General features: G+C 40.4%; 1 protein-coding gene across 2 annotated transcripts in view; it reads right to left on the bottom strand.

The window, feature by feature from the left end:
- Window positions 1–18,816, bottom strand: part of RELN (reelin) — a 284,743-nt gene that overhangs the window by 198,430 nt on the left and 67,497 nt on the right. For both annotated transcript variants that reach the window (XM_036400286.2, XM_054514804.1), the window contains exon 3: window positions 4,184–4,319. In XM_036400286.2, coding sequence (XP_036256179.1) covers window positions 4,184–4,319 — 136 coding nt within the window. The remainder of the gene's footprint in view (window positions 1–4,183; window positions 4,320–18,816) is intronic.

Consider the following 18,816-nt stretch of genomic DNA (forward strand, 5'->3'; position numbering starts at 1 on the left):
GGCTTAACATCCTAAGATGCAACCCAGCATGCCACCCTGTGTAACAGCCATTATTATCCCTGCTGTCAGGCTGAGCTTTAACTAGGTTAGTGTGAGCTTAGAGCAGAAATTACAAACCACCAAACCTAGCTGAAGGATTATGAAGATAATATTTTACAAATTTGCACACAATCAGAGAAATTACTTGTTAGCATAAAGAAGGACCTACTATTTTGTGGTGGTAAAGAGCATTTACAGATCCTGGCAATTTGCTTGGGAGGCCCTGTGCTCAATACCTGTTTAAAAAGTCCTAAGTTATTGTTAAGAAAACGATTCTGTAATAAATGATGCATTTTAGCTTTCATTTCCTCAACTCAGCTGGCAGTATCTATGGTGAAAACACACTAAGGAATCACACTAAGATGTACTACAGGAGCACCAACAGCACTCAGTGTTTCTCTTAGAAGTGTATTTCATAGAAAGGTACTTTTAACATTCATTTAGTAGCCATAATTAAGTACTTTCAGGAAAAAAACCTAACAGGGTTAAAATAAATTTGCACATAACTAGTGTGAAAAAATGGCTATTGCCTCATTTTGGACAGAAACAGGTTGGATGCAGCCACCTTCCCCTATGGAGCACAGGGCTCTACACTACCCCTTTTCCTGGTGCAGCTGGGGAGAAGGCTTGTTGAGTGAAACTGAGCCAAGGAAAGATGCAAATCTCCATCAGGTAACATTACATTTAGGGTCAGCAGTGGCATAGCACTGTGTGCAATGGAAATAACTGGGGCTGCATCAAACTGCAGAGATTAGGAGTATTCCAGTGGGGTTGGAAAGAAACTGAGTGCTGTGCTAGCAAGCTGGTGTGAACCCCAATTTGCTGTGCATCTCACATACACAGAAATAAGCCCATTTTCCTTGCAGAGCTGTGCCCCACATCCTCCATGTCATTCCTTGCTGCAGCACAGCAATACCCTCGTGTGTCCCTCACTGGCTGTGTCAGTAACCTCACTGTGGCCAGGAGCCATCCTCCTGCACCATGACTGGGAAATGCAAGGCCTGGGAACTGACACACTGACAGCAGGAATATTTCTGGCAGTTTATAAACAAATCATGTTGTAGCAGGGAGGATTGTTGTTGAATGCCCAAATTTACAGGTATAAATGGCCTGTCAGGCTACTGATTTTTATGAAAGTTAGTATCTTAATATCTCAACCCCTTCATCATGTTTGTTTGCTTACCAATGGATATAAGGGCTACAAGGAAGAACAGGCTGACAGCATCACTGCACAAATCTCATGTCTTAGGGCTCCTGTCTTTCAGGACTGAGCTCTAGAAGAGCACACCAAAAAGCCCAGATGAAGTGAAAGGGAATTTTGCCCATCATGTCTACAGGGTTGTGACTTTGTGTCACATCCACAGAATTCCACTGCTTCAGTGGAAGCCAGAACAGGTCAATGATGTGTGCAGTTAATAAAAGCTATCTGTGCATCTATAGCAAAAGCTGCCTGGCCTGTGAGAGATTTGCCTGGTGACCTTTGTTCAGTTCCTCCTGAGAATCGTCCAGGGAGAGGAATCAACACTCAAAAATCGCATGTCAAAGCCAATGCTAATTAATAACCTTATTATCCATCCCCAGGGAGGTCAAAGACTAATGAGCTGATCTGAATCACAGACAAATTGGCAACAAACAGTATAGGAAGCTCTTAGCTATAGTGAACTATAGTCAGAGTCTATAAATTCATGTATCTTTCTATGCACTTCCAATTTATACTAAGTTAAACAAAAATTAAATTGATACATTAAATGTAATCTATATTAAATTTAAACTTTATATTCAATTGCAAGTGTTAAGAAAACTTATTTGCTATAAAGGCACAAAAGGAGACAAGATAGAGTCCTCTGGAACTCTTGTATTCAGGGAACTGGGTAAGGTAGGCAGACTAACACTGTACCCCAAAAATAGCTTTGTTTACTGCAATGTGTGATTTAGTAAGCAGGAGAAACACCAGCTGAGGCAAGAAAGTGTGGGCACCTGAAGAAAAATTGAGGAGGAGGATTAGAGGTAAAACATATTTCCCCCTCCTTCAACTGATGATCATGTTTACCCAGTATTCCTGCAGACAAGTGTGATCCTGGAGTAAACACCAACTCCAGAGAAGCTGAGACTTTCCACTCTGGTCTGAATTTGTTCTATGGGAGAGCAAACTGATATAACCGCATCATTTTGCTCATCCTCAAAGACAAAACAGTATCACCCACGTAGCATCCTTATACCTCATGTGAGACATTCTGAAAAGCCACCAAGACTGACCCGGGGAGCCTGGGAGCAGCTGTGGTGCCGGGCTCTCAGCCCTGCCAGATGTAGGCTTACATCTGCTGCAAACTACCTAGTCAACAATAAATTCAGATTTCTGCTATGCATGGCTAAGGACTTCCCTAACACAGTGGGAACACCACCTTTGTTCAAGGGGTGCTACTGGCAAACAGGTGGATTATGACTTAAAGAGGAAATTACAGGTTTGATTTCCAAAACTGTTCAATGCTGGTCTAACTCTGTTACCACTGAAGCCAGTGTTGAACCTTCCATCGATTTCAAGATAGACAAGCATTTATTGCCTTAGAAAAATATTCCTTTAATTTCACTTAAATGAGAATCAGCATTCATAATAGTATTTGTATTTCTGCAGAGTTATTTGTCAGGTCTTCTTCAACAATGGCAAGCATGAACAAAAAACCCAATACAAAACCATGGAAAAAATCACCCCCAGGAAAATGAATGACTGGTTAGAAATTGACCTCAAAACTCACAATGGAGGGTCATATTTCATAACAAATACATTCACAGTCACTCTGCAAGTTGGGACCAAAAATTCAACAAATATTTCTTGAATAGCAGGAAAACAAAATAATTCAAGAAAAAAAGGGAGTGAGCAAGAGTGAAACAGAGAAGATGTACAGGCAGCTCAAACAAACTTTAGCTGCTTCTTTATCCAAAAAATAAATCATTTTTAGTTAGAAGTTAAATGCTGTATAAACCCCATAGCTGACAGATTTGCTCAAGGTATATACAACTGCTGTATATACAATAAATACACTCACAATTTAGCTACCAACCATCAAAACTATTATTTTCCAATATACTGTTGGGTGTTTAGAAGAAGAGAGAGCTAGAAATAAAAATGTCTTGACATTGTCATCACAGCTAATAAATAACGTATCCTGACAATATAGTATAAAAGTGCATTATGTAGGTAAGGGGAGAGATCAAAGTCACAGGTAAATCAGTCTACAGGTACAGTGCCAACCATCAGCAACTTATGTAGTCAAAGTCAGTCGCTCGTTCTTATTTTTTACAATAACAACTTGATTATTTGGGGCACTTACCTGCTGCTTCCCAGTATAGATTGAAAGGGAATAATATTCAGAAAGCTTGTTTTGACAACAGGACAGCCACAGAAAGGTGTCTCTAAAATATTGCAATTATTCACTTATTGAATTAGGGACCTGTCTGCCTTTTTTTCTTGAAAATGTCAAACTTGAAACATTTTCTACTTTTGACTGCATTCTCAGTGTATTTTCTCTCTCAAATCTGGTCTATAAAATTCTGGGACAAATAATTAGAAATTACTTGAAGGTAAAAGTTAATAATATATATGCTAATAGTTCAAGTTAAGCTATTCTGTTAGAACTTTATTTGGTGCTAAAACATCAAATGATAACTTATGTCTTTAAAACAAGTTATCAAAAAAAAACCCAAAACCCTCTTGGTCATTCTTGGTTCAGAGTGTTTAAAATTAGAAACAGTAAATACTTGAGTATAGCTACTCTCAAATACTTGCATTTTGTATTGATGCTTACAATATGAATAATATATTTGTGTGATGTTCTAACTCATATTAAATGCAATAGTCACAAGACTGTGTCAGTGCAAATGGGCTATATACTTAAAGGATCAATGATATGATTAATTACGAAGAAGAATCCATTTCTTTTAAATGCTAGACTTCCTACATGCTTTGAAAATCAGAAGTCCCAATGAGCACAGAAACGCTTCAGCCAGGAAGAACTCAATATTCTTACTTCAAATTACAGTCTACACCTGGCAGTGTACTCTGACTGCTTTATTCAGACAGTGTGAGCAGGTTGGATGGTTTCATTATCTCCAGAGTGTCTGCCCATCACTCTGTGCCCATACGTACATGAAGTTGACACAGCCCGTCCCTGCAGGTGGAGCAATCCAAACAAAGCTGAGGTTGGTGGTTGGGAGATGGCTCACATGGGATGCAACCACACTGCACATGAACTGGTTTCCAAACTGGTGGTCAGACATAATTCCTGGGAGAAAGAGACAGAGGAAGGAAACAGTAACAAGTGTTAATGGCTCGTTGCAAGGTGCTAACAGACCGAGAAATGTGTCTGCCATGTGTTTCATCATGGCAACACAGAATGAGAAAACCCCAGGGGTGTGCCATCAAATAACTAGAATTAATGCCAATGAAAATACTGGAGCTGGCCTTTGCCTGAGCCAAGGCTGACTTTGCATTTGCTGCAAGGCTCCATATATTTTCTGCTATTAGTCTTCATGAGGCCAATACCAAAGGAAGTATTTGCATTTTTGAAGGAGAAGCTGGATCACAGCTACTGTAAATCAGTTATTCCATTACCTCATTTACACTCATTACAGATCTAAAAGAAACTAACACCTGAAGCAAACAAAAAAAGAAGTTCCATTTTAATCAGAAAAATGAAGCTCTTAGAGAAAGGTATAATCTATTAAAAGACATATATTTGAGAAAAACAGATGAGCCTTGGATTCACAGACTCTTCTGATGTGAAGTAAAAGCAGCAACCTTCCACAGTTTTATGAATACATGTTCTTTTGATTTTTCTTTTATTTCTTTTTCATACGTGCTTCTAATACATGAATGAATGCAAATGTCATCTGTTAATCCCTCCCTCAGGAATTCACTGCAGTTCAACATTAAACAAAAGAACTGTATTTTTAATGTTAAAAAAACGTCTGACAGCAATCTTTCTCCCCTTGGAGCCCTTTTTGTATTTTCCTACAAAGTAGTACAAACTTGGTTGTTTGTTTGACACCCTTTGGCTTAAAAGAAGGCAATCTTACCAGAATGGATCACTACCCCTTTACTCCTACTACATGAAAGAGTAAATGATACAACTATTCTTTTAAACACAGTTATCAGAAGAGAATGCCTTGTTCTGAGTTACTTCAAATATTGGACCTTCATTTCAGAAAACAGTGACATGGGCTGAAACATTGCTAATAGGATCAAAGCAAAAAGGCAATGGGAGCGGGCCCTGCTGTGCTCAGAAAGGTCACTGTCACTATTTGATGATTGCACCTCCAAGTTTATGGTGGCTGGTATTTCCCAAATTTGCTTGTTGCAATTCAAACAACAACAGAGAAATAAAGCCTGTGTCTTGTCATAGTGTACACCACAGCACACGCCAGAGCTGAGATGGGCACAATACACAGAGTATCACCATACAATTTCAGAAAGCTTCAACCCATGCAGAGTAACATCATACCACTTCAGAAGGTTTCAGGTGTCTGCCCATACAGAGCAACATCACTTCAGAAGGCTTCCCTTCTACCATCACTTCAAGCATCTGCCCTTCTTGCTCTTTAGCCCAGCCTTTTATATCCTCCATGTTGATGCACTGCCCCTGCGTGCCCTCTGTTCCCTTTGGTGTTGGTCAGTGCCCCTTGGCACCCCCTGGCTCGTTGCTGTCAGTGCTGCTCACCTGCTGCTCACAGCTGAACCCATTGGGGATGAGGCTCAGCCACAGCCCCATCCCAATTACCACCGTGTCCCTACAATCTCTGAGTATCAGAATCCTTTATTACTGGGGTTTTGGGAATTTCCCTGTGATGTGAACGCAGCAATTTTTGTAAGTCCCCACAGATCCAGAGGTGGAAGGAGTTTGCAAGTGAGAGTTTTACATCAAGGAAATGGATAAATCCTTCCTAATGCAAACACAATGCCCCACTGGGTGTCCCCAGGGACTGGATGCCAGCAGCACCTTGCGTGGAGTGGGGGCTGTCTCACAAGCAAACCATTTCACATTTTACAAACAAAAGGCAATGTCTGAAATCCTGGTCAGGTACTGGTGAGGATGACAGACTATAGCTCAAGGTTATGGATGTTATTTATCCTCAGGGCTATGAAATTCTTAACCAGCTTCAGGTTTTGGGCGGGAGAAATGAGCCACAGTGAATTTAAGTAATCCATCCCAGGAGTGACAGCAGGTGATGGTAGTGATGCTTGTATCTTTTGCAAACAACCACCTCCTCATTTGGGGTTTGTCAGTCAGTTCCCCACTGAAAATCCACATGAGATTTTCTGTCATTCACACAGTCACAGCTCAAATCCCCAAATGGAGCTGAAGCTCATCATGTCAGGGTAGTCACAGAGAAGGCTCAAGCTCCCCTGAATGGAGCCTCTTTTCTGGAGATCAGTAGTAGGGAAATCCAGAGAGATGGTATTTTACTGACTCTTCTTTATTGCAAGAGATTAGATACAGATGAGGTTTGGCCACTTCTTTCCATGCTGTATTGTTTTATTTGCCTTTCTTGGCTAATTGAGAGGAGTGGCAGTAACATCCTTAAGGAATCCCTCTTGCCTGGTGCCCAGGCTCACTGCCCTGCTCTCACTGCTGAAGTCCTGCAGCAGAGCTCTGCTGGGACAGGTGTGACCAAAAATATGCCCAGAGGTCCCTCACAGAGCAAATGCTATTTAGGCAAGTGCTGTGCTTTGCTCAGGGTGTCAGGTGGCAACTCTGATTTGTTCCCAAAGCCTGTCCCTCTCTCTGAAGTCTGTGCTACAGCCAGTGGCTCAGCACTGTGGGCTGGGTCTTGAGGCTGCTGCAGCTCTCATCTCTCATCATCCCTGGCTGTGCAGTGGGAAAGAGCCAGCCTCAGACTATCAGGGTAATTAAATAACAGATGCTGTCAGGGGAGAAGCAGGAGCAGCCCTTCAGTTTGAAGAAATTCCCCTTTCTCCAGAGCCAGCCAAATAGAAGGGAGGACAAAGGCTGCCCTAACACATCCCCCAGCCAGGGGACAGGCAGAGCAGCTTGGGAAATGTGACTGCTTCCCTCCTTGGCAGCAACTTGTGAGTTAATGAATTCCCTAGGTTTCAGGCAGTATACTGCAAAAATGTGCCTAATACATCAAACACATACAACATCTGTGGAGAATTTCTTTTTCCTTTGATTTACAGTTTAAAAAAAGAGCAATTTTGCAGTTACTAGAATAAATTCTAAACAAGGAAAAAAAACCAAGTCATTCAATTTTTTTTCAGAAAAAAGTCAATGAATAGCACAGCAATCATTCAAATCCCAATTTTATAATTTTATCACCATCTTATCTTTATATTTTATTAATAATTGATTATTGTATTGTTACAATAAAAACAACCCTCCTCATCTGCTGGACCTTTACTGAGTACATCAATCCCATTTAGGAGTTCAGAGCCTTTAGAACATTTAACAACAATTAAATAATGAAACTTCAGTAAGTGACAGCAATATTAAAAACTGTTTTGATGCTTAAGTTCCAAGGTTTCCTATTGAAAAGGTGAACATAAAATTGATAAAAATGCAAAAAACAATGGAAAATTGAATTGATACTAAGAACTTGCTAAATTAAGGGCAAGTAATATTATTCCACCCTTTTGCTTCCAGTCTTTTTGCAGTTCCTTATTATGGAAGGCAACTAACCCCTTCTCCTCCAGCCCCTCTCCAAACAGGTGAGCTGCTTCTCAGACTGTGTGCTTGCCCCATAGCAAATCAAAGTACAAAATGAAAAAACATTCTGCTACAAAAAATTTAAATGGCTATGAGACAAGCCTGATTACACAGCAGCTCTAAGAACAAAACTGGGTCCTGTGTGTACCTCTGACAGCTTCAGAGTGGCTCAGGTCAATATTGTGTCACACCCTGGTGACCAGTGCAACTATGTACATTCATGTCTAGTCTCACAAAGTCTCACAAGTCTCACAAAACTAATAATCTTTAGGTGAAAATTTAAGATCATCCTGTATAAAACTCTATAAACACTTCAGCAAAAAATCAAGTGTTTCCATGTGACTTGATGAATACTGAAATGTTCAAAGTTTTGTGAGAGGTACCCATCCACAGCTCTAAAACATGCTGCATGCAAAGAGACTGTTAGCATCTCTCTGAACCCCTTTTGCCTTGGTGTTACAGTGTGCACTCCTCATAATGACATGCTGCAGACTTCTTTCTAGACTCTCCATCCCCTAAAATTTCTGAGGCTTTAGGAATCTCAGTATGATCAATATAACCATTACAACCATTCAAATCCCAGACATGCTTTGTACCTGCCAACAGCACTGCCAGGACAGAAATTAGACATTCTCAGTCCCTCTCAAGGGGGAACTCAGCAGCTGTTTTTATTGTGTAAACTTTAAAGAAAATGTGCTTAACTCTGTTCAATACACTGTCTATAGTCAATCAAAGAACTTCTATATGAAGAGGTAGATTTCAAGGGATAAAAATAATACAAGAAATGTAGGGATAGAGAAAAATATTGGAAGGAAAAGCTTAGGTAAAGTCAGATGATAAATACATAACTTCAATCTTTAAATGTTTAAAATTATTTAATTGATAATCAGAACCGCTACTAGGGCTGTAACAGCTAATGCAAGGAAATATTTTGCTTCCTTTGTAAGATGATATACACAAAGGTGTGTGAGATGTGAAAATGGTGGTCCACAAATGCCCAAACTCAGGTGTTGATCCTGAACTCCTTATTACTTTCACCTAGTTGTGTAACTTCTCCAAAAGGGAGAACCATAGATTATAGCAGACATTCTTCCATTTAGGTCCCTGGAACACAAAAGATGATCTTTTCTAGTGATAGAGCTTGGGAAGCATCTAATGCAATCTAATTCTCCCAGATAAATGCAAGAAAGAGTCACAACTTCCTCTGCTTTGTAAGTCTGAGAAACATGGATCTGCAATAGCTCTGACTTTCACTCTGTGTTATGTAACTACATAATATTCTGTATTACAACATGACATATCCTCTTTAGAAAACAGTTTTCTAAACCAGAACTTCATACAAGGAGCTCATCTGCATGTCAAGGTCCTTGGTAAACCCTTCCTTATAGCTAAGGCTCAACTTTCATCTTATAAAAGAAACAGAATTTGCAGTGATGAATCAGATGGCAGCTAGATACCATTTCCTATTTACTACATGATTTGAGTATGATATTAAACAAGAGAGTGAATGTTAAATACAGGTGTAAAATGAATCACCACATTTTGGCTTTGCTGCTTCTAAACCGATTATCTGCTTCGTGCTTCCATTTTCACAGATATGTGTAAGTAAGTGAGAGCAAAATGCCATACATAAAATATTGATGAAATTCCAAGAAAAATCTCCAAGTAACAAAATAACTCTGGCATCTTTGAGAAAGCAATAATTCCTGATTAGGAGATAATAAATTTGAGTCAGAAACAGACATTTTCAAATTAGATTTTGCATTATGCAAAGATAAAGTACCTAGCCTTAGGAACCATCTCTTCCCTTGGGAAGCAGAGCTGGAGGCTGTGTTCTCCATCCAGGCTCCAGCATCTCAAAGGGTGATCCACAAATCCACAAGGTAAGCACAATTCTGTCTGGTGTTACAAAGCAGGGAACGTGCAAAAGTGGCTGTGCCTGAAAACACCTCCTGTGCTGAATCCCATGCAGAAGTGGCCAAACCAGGGTTTGCTACTTGTTTTCCCCATGCAGCACCAAGGACTTGCTCTACTTTCCAGAAGCACATCCTCTCTAAGAAATTGAGGATCAGTTATACAGAGGGGTGCCCCCACTCTCCTGTCACATGGAAGATCACACCACTGAGATCCAGGAGTGCTGGGACAAGGGACAACTCTGTGGCTGTTAACAAGGAGCCTGGTTGCTCAGTGAAACCCCTGTAGAACAGGTCTCCAGGACTGTGCAGAGCCAAGGTCCTCTGCTAGTTCAGGGGAGGCCATGTGCCTCTCCACATTATTTGAGGTGCAGCAGAGGCCCCAGCACAGCTGCACTGGTGGCTGGAAAGACCTGAACTCACAGAAAGCCAAGTGGAGACCATAAGGAACAATTTAGGATAAAATCTGAATGTATATAGACATGAAGTGTTATTTACAGCTGGTAAAGCTGCAGCTTTCAGACCACACTTTCAGAGGTAGGAACCTCCATTTGTCCTGTGTATCTTCGATGTTTAAAGAACCTTTTTGAGACTTACCTGTAAACATATGTAAAAATGAAATATATGTTTTCACTGAATGCTACAGAGAGTGAAATAATGCCATAGTTTCAGTTATTGGAGAATATTTGAACACATCTTAAACAGTTATGAGCCCCTTTCAGGACCCTGCAATGTAGTCTTAAAATTTTAGAACTTGTGATGGGAAGAAAATCAAATTGCTCTCTGTTTTTCTGGTGGGTTTTGTCCTGAAAAAAAATCCCAGCAAAATGTTTAAGGAAAACATCAATAATTCATGTTAAAAGGAACCACTGGGAGTAAAGAAATATCTGGAGCTGGTAACTATAATTTCTAAAGCATGAACACAAATGTACAGCTGTGAGCTCATGCAGTTTTTACCCAAGCAAGTAGCCAGATAAACGTTTCTAAATTGCACATGCAAGTTCCTTTCAACTGGAGTTAAAGTGCAGAATGGGGCTCTAAGTGAACTGCACCCCCCCAGCTGAAATGCACTGTTGCCAATTGATTTTTGGGGGGAGATTTCATTCTGCTTCACAGGAAAAAACACATCTCATTTGACAGAGTGTAACAGACTGCTAAAGCACTTGGTAGCCTTGTGATCAATTAAGGGTCAGGATGGTTTGATAAATTATTAAAGAGGATGAATCAAGAAAAGAGCAGCAACTACCAGATACATTCTCCCACCCAGCAGTATGTTATCTTTATCTTTCTTGAAGTCAGGTGTTTGTTTCCTTAATGTTATTATTGCTACTGCTTCACTATTAAATAATAAATCTTTTCACTATCTGCAATGCTGGGGGGAAAATACCATCCACATGTTAATCAGAACAGTAGGAAAAAAACAGATACATGTAAAACAGCCTAATAAAGTCTGTCTCTAAAATCCATAAGTCCTTCTGTGGTCAGGAGAAAAACCAGAGCCTGAATACAGCAACCTGATTCTTCAGAGGGTACCACTGTGCTGAAGTGACTCACACTTGAGATAAGAAGCATGGGTTTTATAACCTTCCCCCCTCCCATATGTGAAATTTAAATATATTTTCTTTATAGGTCTGAAAATAATAATTTATTGCAAGTTCACATTTGAATTACATTCACAAGTTGGGATTCAGGGAAACAGTTCAGTTTAGGGCTTTTAGTTGCTTACAGGAGAAGTGCTTTCTTTCCACATTTGTGAATATTTTCTGAAGAAAACCCTTCACTAGAAACAGAGATTTGCAGGAATGAACCACTAATGAACAGATTTTTGAAAATTTGGTGTGAAAGGGAGGATATATTTTTTGCTTAATCTCCCTTTAATGTTTTTCTCTAAGGGGATTGTTAATCAAAACTTTTGAGCACCTTTTGTTAGAACCCATTTAAGGTTATAATTTAATCTCAGGGATTTATGAGTACTGGTCTCATTAAACCTAACAGGAACTACACATATGGAAATTGTGGAGGATGGGGAGAATTGTGGAAATGTGGAATTGTGGAGAATATCCCCATTCTATAGCACAATTCCCAGGACACTGAGTGAGTCCCTTGTGTAATGTGTGATTTGGCTCCACGAGTCAGGGGAATGGGGTGGTGAGGCCCTGGTCTGCAGCCTGTTGGTGGTTTCAGGCCATTGTCAGAAGGGATGAGAAGACAATTTACTGCTGAAATCTAAGTGCTCCACAGAGAGCAACACAGCACCAAGTGCTCCAAGGCAAGTAGATTTAGTAACAGTAAACAGGGACCAGCAGTAATATAAATAGAAAATGCTAATAAGTTACTGTGTTGCTGAAATACAGAAGAAGAAAATAATCTATTTCCAAGAGCTTGAGCCAAAATCTATTTTAAATGTTTTCCTAATAGTCCCAGCATGTTTTATAATAGCAACCTATATATATTTCTTTATAGACCTGTTAGGCTGATACCTTCATTCTGCATTTTTCACAGTTTCTATTTTAGCACCAAATTCCAGGTTATTCTGTTGAAGGAAAGCAACTGTCCCTGGTTTGCATCCACTTTTTTTTTTTTTTAATTATAACTGACTGGTGTCTCATCCATATGAGCAGCTCTCATACAACTTCCAAAAAATATAGCATTGTTCTGAATCTTTCTACTTTGCAAACATAAATCTTTGTCTCATGAGCCAAACATGAGACACTCTGCTTGACAGGGCTTATACCAGTGACAAATGTGACAAAGGGACACCTTGTTATCACACCAGACATCTGCTCCCACCAGACTCATTGTCAGAGCCAGTAGTAACCACATCCTTCTCCTTACAGCAGCAAAAATTCACCAAAGCAACACTGGAGCCTCTGGAATTGCCCTGAATTTGCTTTAGTGGAGGTGAAAATGTGAACCAGCAGCCTTAACTGGCAACACCATCCTGACCCACTCACTTAAACAGAGCCATGACCCAACCAAACCTCCCTGCTGACCAGAACAAGGGACATCAAATGAAACATTGCTGTGCAATAACTAGAAATTCACTACACAGGTCAGTAAAAATGTAACTGCCCAGCACTTGTCTATAAACAAATGCATCCTGATTGGATCTATAACGCACCTAGAAAGCACCAAGCTGGTTTTTTTTTTTAAATAAACTAGTCTTCACCCCAGACTCAGCTGAGCTGGTCTGAGTGGTTTGCAGTGACAGCATCCCCTCTTGTCTGTGTGGTTGCTGGTAACACCTCCTGGTATCCTGTTTGCTCTTCTATAGCCTAGCATGACTAATTAGAATAATGGCTTTACCTACAAAAGCCTAAATCTCTCTTTAGTTTATTCAAAATGAAGTTAATGGTTTCTGGCAGCAGTCTGCCTTGTAAGGCATTTCCTCTGTTTTGATCCTTCGCCTGCAGCCGTGTTTTGTGTTTGCCCTCATTGCTGTCACTGCCTCAGTCGCTGCAGGAGCCACTCAGCACCTCCTATCCTGGTTGCACTTGCACTGTCCCTAATTACTCCTTATATCCCTGTTATCAACACTACCGGTGAACTCAGATGCTTTAAAATTGATAGTTTCCTCCAAGGCAAATTAAGTCAGTCAAACCAATCAATAAGGATAACTACATAATGAAACCAGAGGGACTTCCATATAAATCTTTCCAGATGGAGTATTTATCATTTGGAGACGTCTCCTCCTGTTTTGGAGTGATGTTGTTATGGAAGCTATACTGTTTCATCCCCCAATTCCTTATCTCAGATGATCTGAAAGTCAACTTGAAATCATATTGTGTTGTCTGGGTTAGCTGGAATAGAGTTGGTTTCCTTCCTAGTCTTGTGTTTTGGATTAAATATGAGAATAAAATTGATAGCACACTGATGCTTCAGTTGCTGCTCAGTAGTGCTGACCCCTAAGTCAAGGACTTTCAGTGTCAAGTGTCTCGTCAAGTGTCCCGTGCTCTGTCAGGGAGCAGGTGCACCAGAAACCAGGAGGAGCATGGCCAGGACAGCTGACCCAGACTGACAGAGGGATATTCCATGGCATGGGATGCCATGCCCAGTCTGTAAACAGGGGTACTTGGCCAGAAGTTGCCAATTTCTGCTCAGGGATGGGAGGGGCATTGGTCAGCAGGTGGTGAGCAATTGTATTGGCACTATTTGGTTTTTACCCTTGGGTTTTATTCCTCCCTCCCTTTTTTATTTTCATTATTATTACATTACACTTTATTTCAATTATTAGACTGTTCTGATCTCAACCCATGAGCTTTACCTTTTTCTGATTCTCTTCCCCATCCCAGGGAGTGGGGAGGGGTTTGGAAAGTGAGTGGCTCACTGCAGTTGGAGTCTGGGGTAGAACTATAATGTGTACAGAAGCCACACTTTGTCCCTCACCAGTGTCAACTGCAACATCTCCACAGAGCTGGAGACAAGAGGCACTTTCCATTCAGAGGAGCAGTTCTGGAGGTGCTCCAGGTCTCATGATCCCCCTTGGCACAGCTGGGCTTACAGCAGCCTCAGCAATACCTACACTAGGGTGACCTGTGTAAGGCCTCCTACAGCCCCAGGGGCCCCAGCTGGGACACTGAAGGGACCTGTGACACAGCCAGTCCCACAGTCTCTGGGAGACTTTTGGGACATCTGAGCCTCACAAAAGCCTGTCTGCTCTGGAAAGATAGCATGCAGGCAGGAGAGATGGACCTGTGAGGGAAAAGCCAGCTGAGGTAATGCCAGATTGTGGTTTATCGTCATACATTTATACATGGCCAACCACTAACACATGTGCCATTTGTACCTACAGTGTCTGTAACTCTGTGATCAGGAGTCAGGGTGTTTGCCTTTTTCAGCAGCTGAAACACATGACACAGTAGTGCTGGTTTGCTAGAAATTCCTCAGAATTCATAAATACAAAAACCAGAACATTAAAGTTGCATAATGGGCACCATGGCCATTCTCAGCCTCTGCAGAGGGGTGAAGAGAGCAGAGGAATCACTGACCAAGGTGGTGGGAGAGGTAAGGGAGAAGGAGGGCTGGAAAAATGGTATTATGGATTGAATGGAGGAATTTCAATTAAAATTGTCAATCTCCAAGAGTTTTTTTGTGAAACCATGCTGAAATCCAGTGCTGCTGGCTGAAATCCACCAGCATCTCTGTCCAGATCAAACTAATGTGGAAGGAAGCACAGTCCTGTACACCACCTGTATGCTTCACAGATATTCTGATGTATCAGGAAAAAAACTGATTTTCCTCCTCTGAGGCCACAAATCTATTAAATTTGTAGCTTTAACAGCATAAATACAGCTATGAAAGCATTGATAGGTTTTAGAAAGCATTAGGTCTGGGCTAAAGCATTCCTGGGAGGGTGAGTGTGTGCTCTGTGTGTGGGTACCAGCAGCAGGATGTGGCAGCCCAGAGGGACAGCCTGGCTGAGACCTCATCCCTCACCTGCACCTGACTGACCCCAACAGGGTGATCTCAGGCAGTCTCACCTCACTGCCACCAGAGACAGGGGCAATAGAGGCAGAAGTTTTGATAGTCAGGTACTCAGTAAAACTGGAGTGTGAATATCGAACTGTTTCCCTGGGACACATTGCTCATGCTTTGTTTCATCATCAAAACAGAAATACAAACTGTGATTTGCAGACTTTTGTGGTATTTTTGGAGAATATTTTAAAAAAGGAAAATGAAAAATTCCTTTTCTACAAAACCACAAAAAAATCCTTAAATTCTCTATGCATATTTAACATCTCTTTTTACAATTTACAGGACAAAACAGTCTGAAAGTTGTTCCCTTTCTCTTGTAAAATGTGCAGTAATTAATTTTGCCTCCTGGTTTATCTTAAATAGTGCAGTGATCCAATCCTTTGCAGTTTCATAATGGACAACAATGTTGAGAGAACTACAAAGGGAAGGGCAGCACAGTCAGTAGGTTGAATTTCTGCCCACTGAAGGCAGAATGGCACCCATAAGAAAATTCCTCAAAAAATATATTGCAAGCTAATGAACACGGACAGCAGCAAAAATTTTCAGGAAACAAAACATAAATGCAAAGCTTTACACACCAAAAGAAGCAAAAATAATCAAAACCAGCAAGCTCAGAAGGAGAGTAAATTATTTTACTAATTCATTCCCACATTACTACTTTTACTCTAGTGACAAAAAAATCACCCATGAAAAAAAATCTGTTGCATTGTCCCCTGCCATATTGAATATATTAAGACATATATACCATAGACAAGAGTTGTAACACTGCAGTTTTGTTTCTATCTGACAACATATACAGTCAGTCAAGAACCATAAGAATGGAAAGAAGAAGAAAGGCTGCATTTCATTCCTTTGCCTGAAACTTACTTCTAGACAAAATATCATCAACCCTCAACATGCAAAAGCACTTCCAGATCAGATATAAGGCAGGAAAATAAAAGCAATCTACCAAGAACAGTAACCCCCTTATAAACTATCAGTCAGTGTTAACCAAAACTCCTGGGGAAAAATACTGCAGGAAAAATACTGCAGTTATTGGAGTCTGTGTCCTCAGAAGAGCACTTTATGACTAAATGGTCAATGCTGATCTCCTGCAGTCATTTCATGTTCAATGAAGGATCTTAAAAGTTATTCCTGGGGGTGGTGCCATGGACTGGCATTGGGCTGGCCCAGAGGCAGGGCTGTGTCCCCAGAATGGCACTCACTGCTCCACACTCCTGGTGGAGCTGCAGCCCCTGCTGTGCTTGGTGTCCCATGCTCTTGGGAAAACAAAATTAAAACAGAATAAAATATTCACCTTTGAATCCTAATCAAGGTTCACGTGATAGCAGCCAATGTAAAACATGCATGAAAATTAAGGGTGCTACAGAAATAGGGTGCAGAGCCCTCTGCCACATGACTTACAAATCAACTCATGGTTTTGCTGAAAAAAAGAAAACTTTATCCCATCCTGTGTAAATATGAGGACACCACCAAACTAAACATCGTGTGTAAGAAGGTCAGAGTTGCATTTTAGAATTTGGGATGGAAATGGAAAAAATACTGGACTCCAGATGTGGGGTGTGAGTGTGAGCAGAGCATCCCAGGTGCTCCTCTTGCATCAGCTAGATGCTTGAATTTAATCTGAAACCTTGCTTGCTTCAGTTCCATGAATGAACACTTAGCTGAAAGCTCACGTCTCCCAGCTGATGCCCCCCACTGTGGCTGTAGTAGGATAAATGTTCCAAGATTTTACTGTGGATTTAAAAAGGGTTTAAAGATTATGCTAAGGCAAAGTAACACCCAAGGGACTTACACTAGAGAGCTGCAGTCCCATTAATGTATAAAGAGAAGGCTAAAAATGTAAAGATAAAACATGGCTCTGCTTTTTGACGTGCTAATCTGCCCTTAAAAAGAAAAATACCTTGAAGAGCTGCAGGTCTGCTGGGAAGTTCTCCCCTTCATTATGTTTTGCAACAAAAAAAGTGTGTGTTTCACTCAGGGAGAAATTTAACTTTACATCTCAAGGTCTCAAATATATTTTTTCTTTTTCAAGGCAGATTAGCAGTTTGGAAATAAGAAGATTTCCTAATTTACATTACTCTCAGCCCTGCCACACATGCTAATCGAGGTGTTTTCTTCTGGGACTTCCAGATACTTTGCAATTGTGACTTTGCTGTTGCACACTGTAACATCTGCTCTCAGTGATATTAGTCCTTCTCCACATGTTCATGTTCTCTAACCTGGCACTGATTTTCTTGGATGGCATCTATTGATTTATGAATGGAGATAGTGCTTCTGGATCCTGTCACTCATTGATAAAATAGTATACAAAAGGATATTTCTGGTAAATAAATGCTTAGCAAATCTGAAAAGATTAAGGAGTTTCCAATTGATCTACAACTATGGGCCAAATATGCCAAATAGTTTGATCTGGAAGAATGTAGCATCCTAAATCTGACTAACAGAGCATTATTTAGTGCAGTGTCCAAATCATCTTAAGGAAAGATATTGCATTGCTTAAACTGCTTTTTGGGTAGATTGAAGCCATACAAGTGAATCCAAAGGGTGACAGAGCCATTCCAGAGAGAGGCTGAAGACAGCACAATGGTGGCCACCCAAGGAAGAAGCTCCATGTCTACAAGTTCACAAAGACGTGGAGGATTGGGCAATGCCTGTGTCCCGCTCCCCCAGAAATATTAATGGTAGAATATTTGTGATCACTAATTGTGGCTGTAATAAATTTATGTACTCTGCACTTCTAACACTGCCTGGTCTTTATTTTGCAATTTATCTCAACAAATCACTGTACTTCACTTTGAAATAACTTCCATAATTAGTTTTCCACCTATTTTTCATTTAAATGTTTTGAAAACGAGCACTGCACAACTGGAGCTGCAGGTTGTCCTGGCAATATGTCAAAAGTTCCAGGGCTGCCAATACTGTGCAGATGAGGGCATTATTTTTCTGGGGTGATAGTTACAGTTTTATAATTCCTTACACAGGTGTATGCAGTGCAGTACAAAGCACAGACAGCTCTTTGGAAATGACATCTAAGCTTCAATTTGATGGCCATAGAGACTTAGTGATGATGGAAAGACCAAAAACATTCAGTAAGATCTTCCAGCTTTTGAATGCTTCTTTTTGCCCTGTTAAATCTTGAATGATACATGTAAGAGATCCTTTAAAATACCAAATTAAGGAAATAAAGCATTTTATCACACACAAACGCTCATACTGTATGACATAAGCACAGGTCTGTCCAAGCCATATCAACAACTTATACCACTTGAACTACCTATCTTAAGATAGTTTAGTTATGCTGAAGTCACTTTTCTGAATAATTACACTCCTGTGAGCAGCTCCAAATTAGCTTTCAGCTAATTTCAGTTTACATCAGCTACTGATAAGAATATATTAAATTGTAAAACTTATATAAAAACTGAGTAAACACTTGAGCCCCTGATAACTCCCACAAGAAGGGTGCAGACCACTTGAACTTTAAATGCACAATGAGGCAGTCCTCACAGAGCAAACAGTTACAGTCCTTTTATAAACAGCATGGAGAGATGGGTGCTTGGGATGGGCTCCACAGAAACTACCTATAACTTATGTCCCATTCAGTTTTCAAGAATTCCTTGATAATAAGGATTACAGAGAGCAAAAGTGTAATATATGCAACAAAAAGATTG

Source organism: Molothrus ater, chromosome 5 (genome assembly GCF_012460135.2).
Source record: "Molothrus ater isolate BHLD 08-10-18 breed brown headed cowbird chromosome 5, BPBGC_Mater_1.1, whole genome shotgun sequence".
NCBI classification, from domain to species: domain Eukaryota; kingdom Metazoa; phylum Chordata; class Aves; order Passeriformes; family Icteridae; genus Molothrus; species Molothrus ater.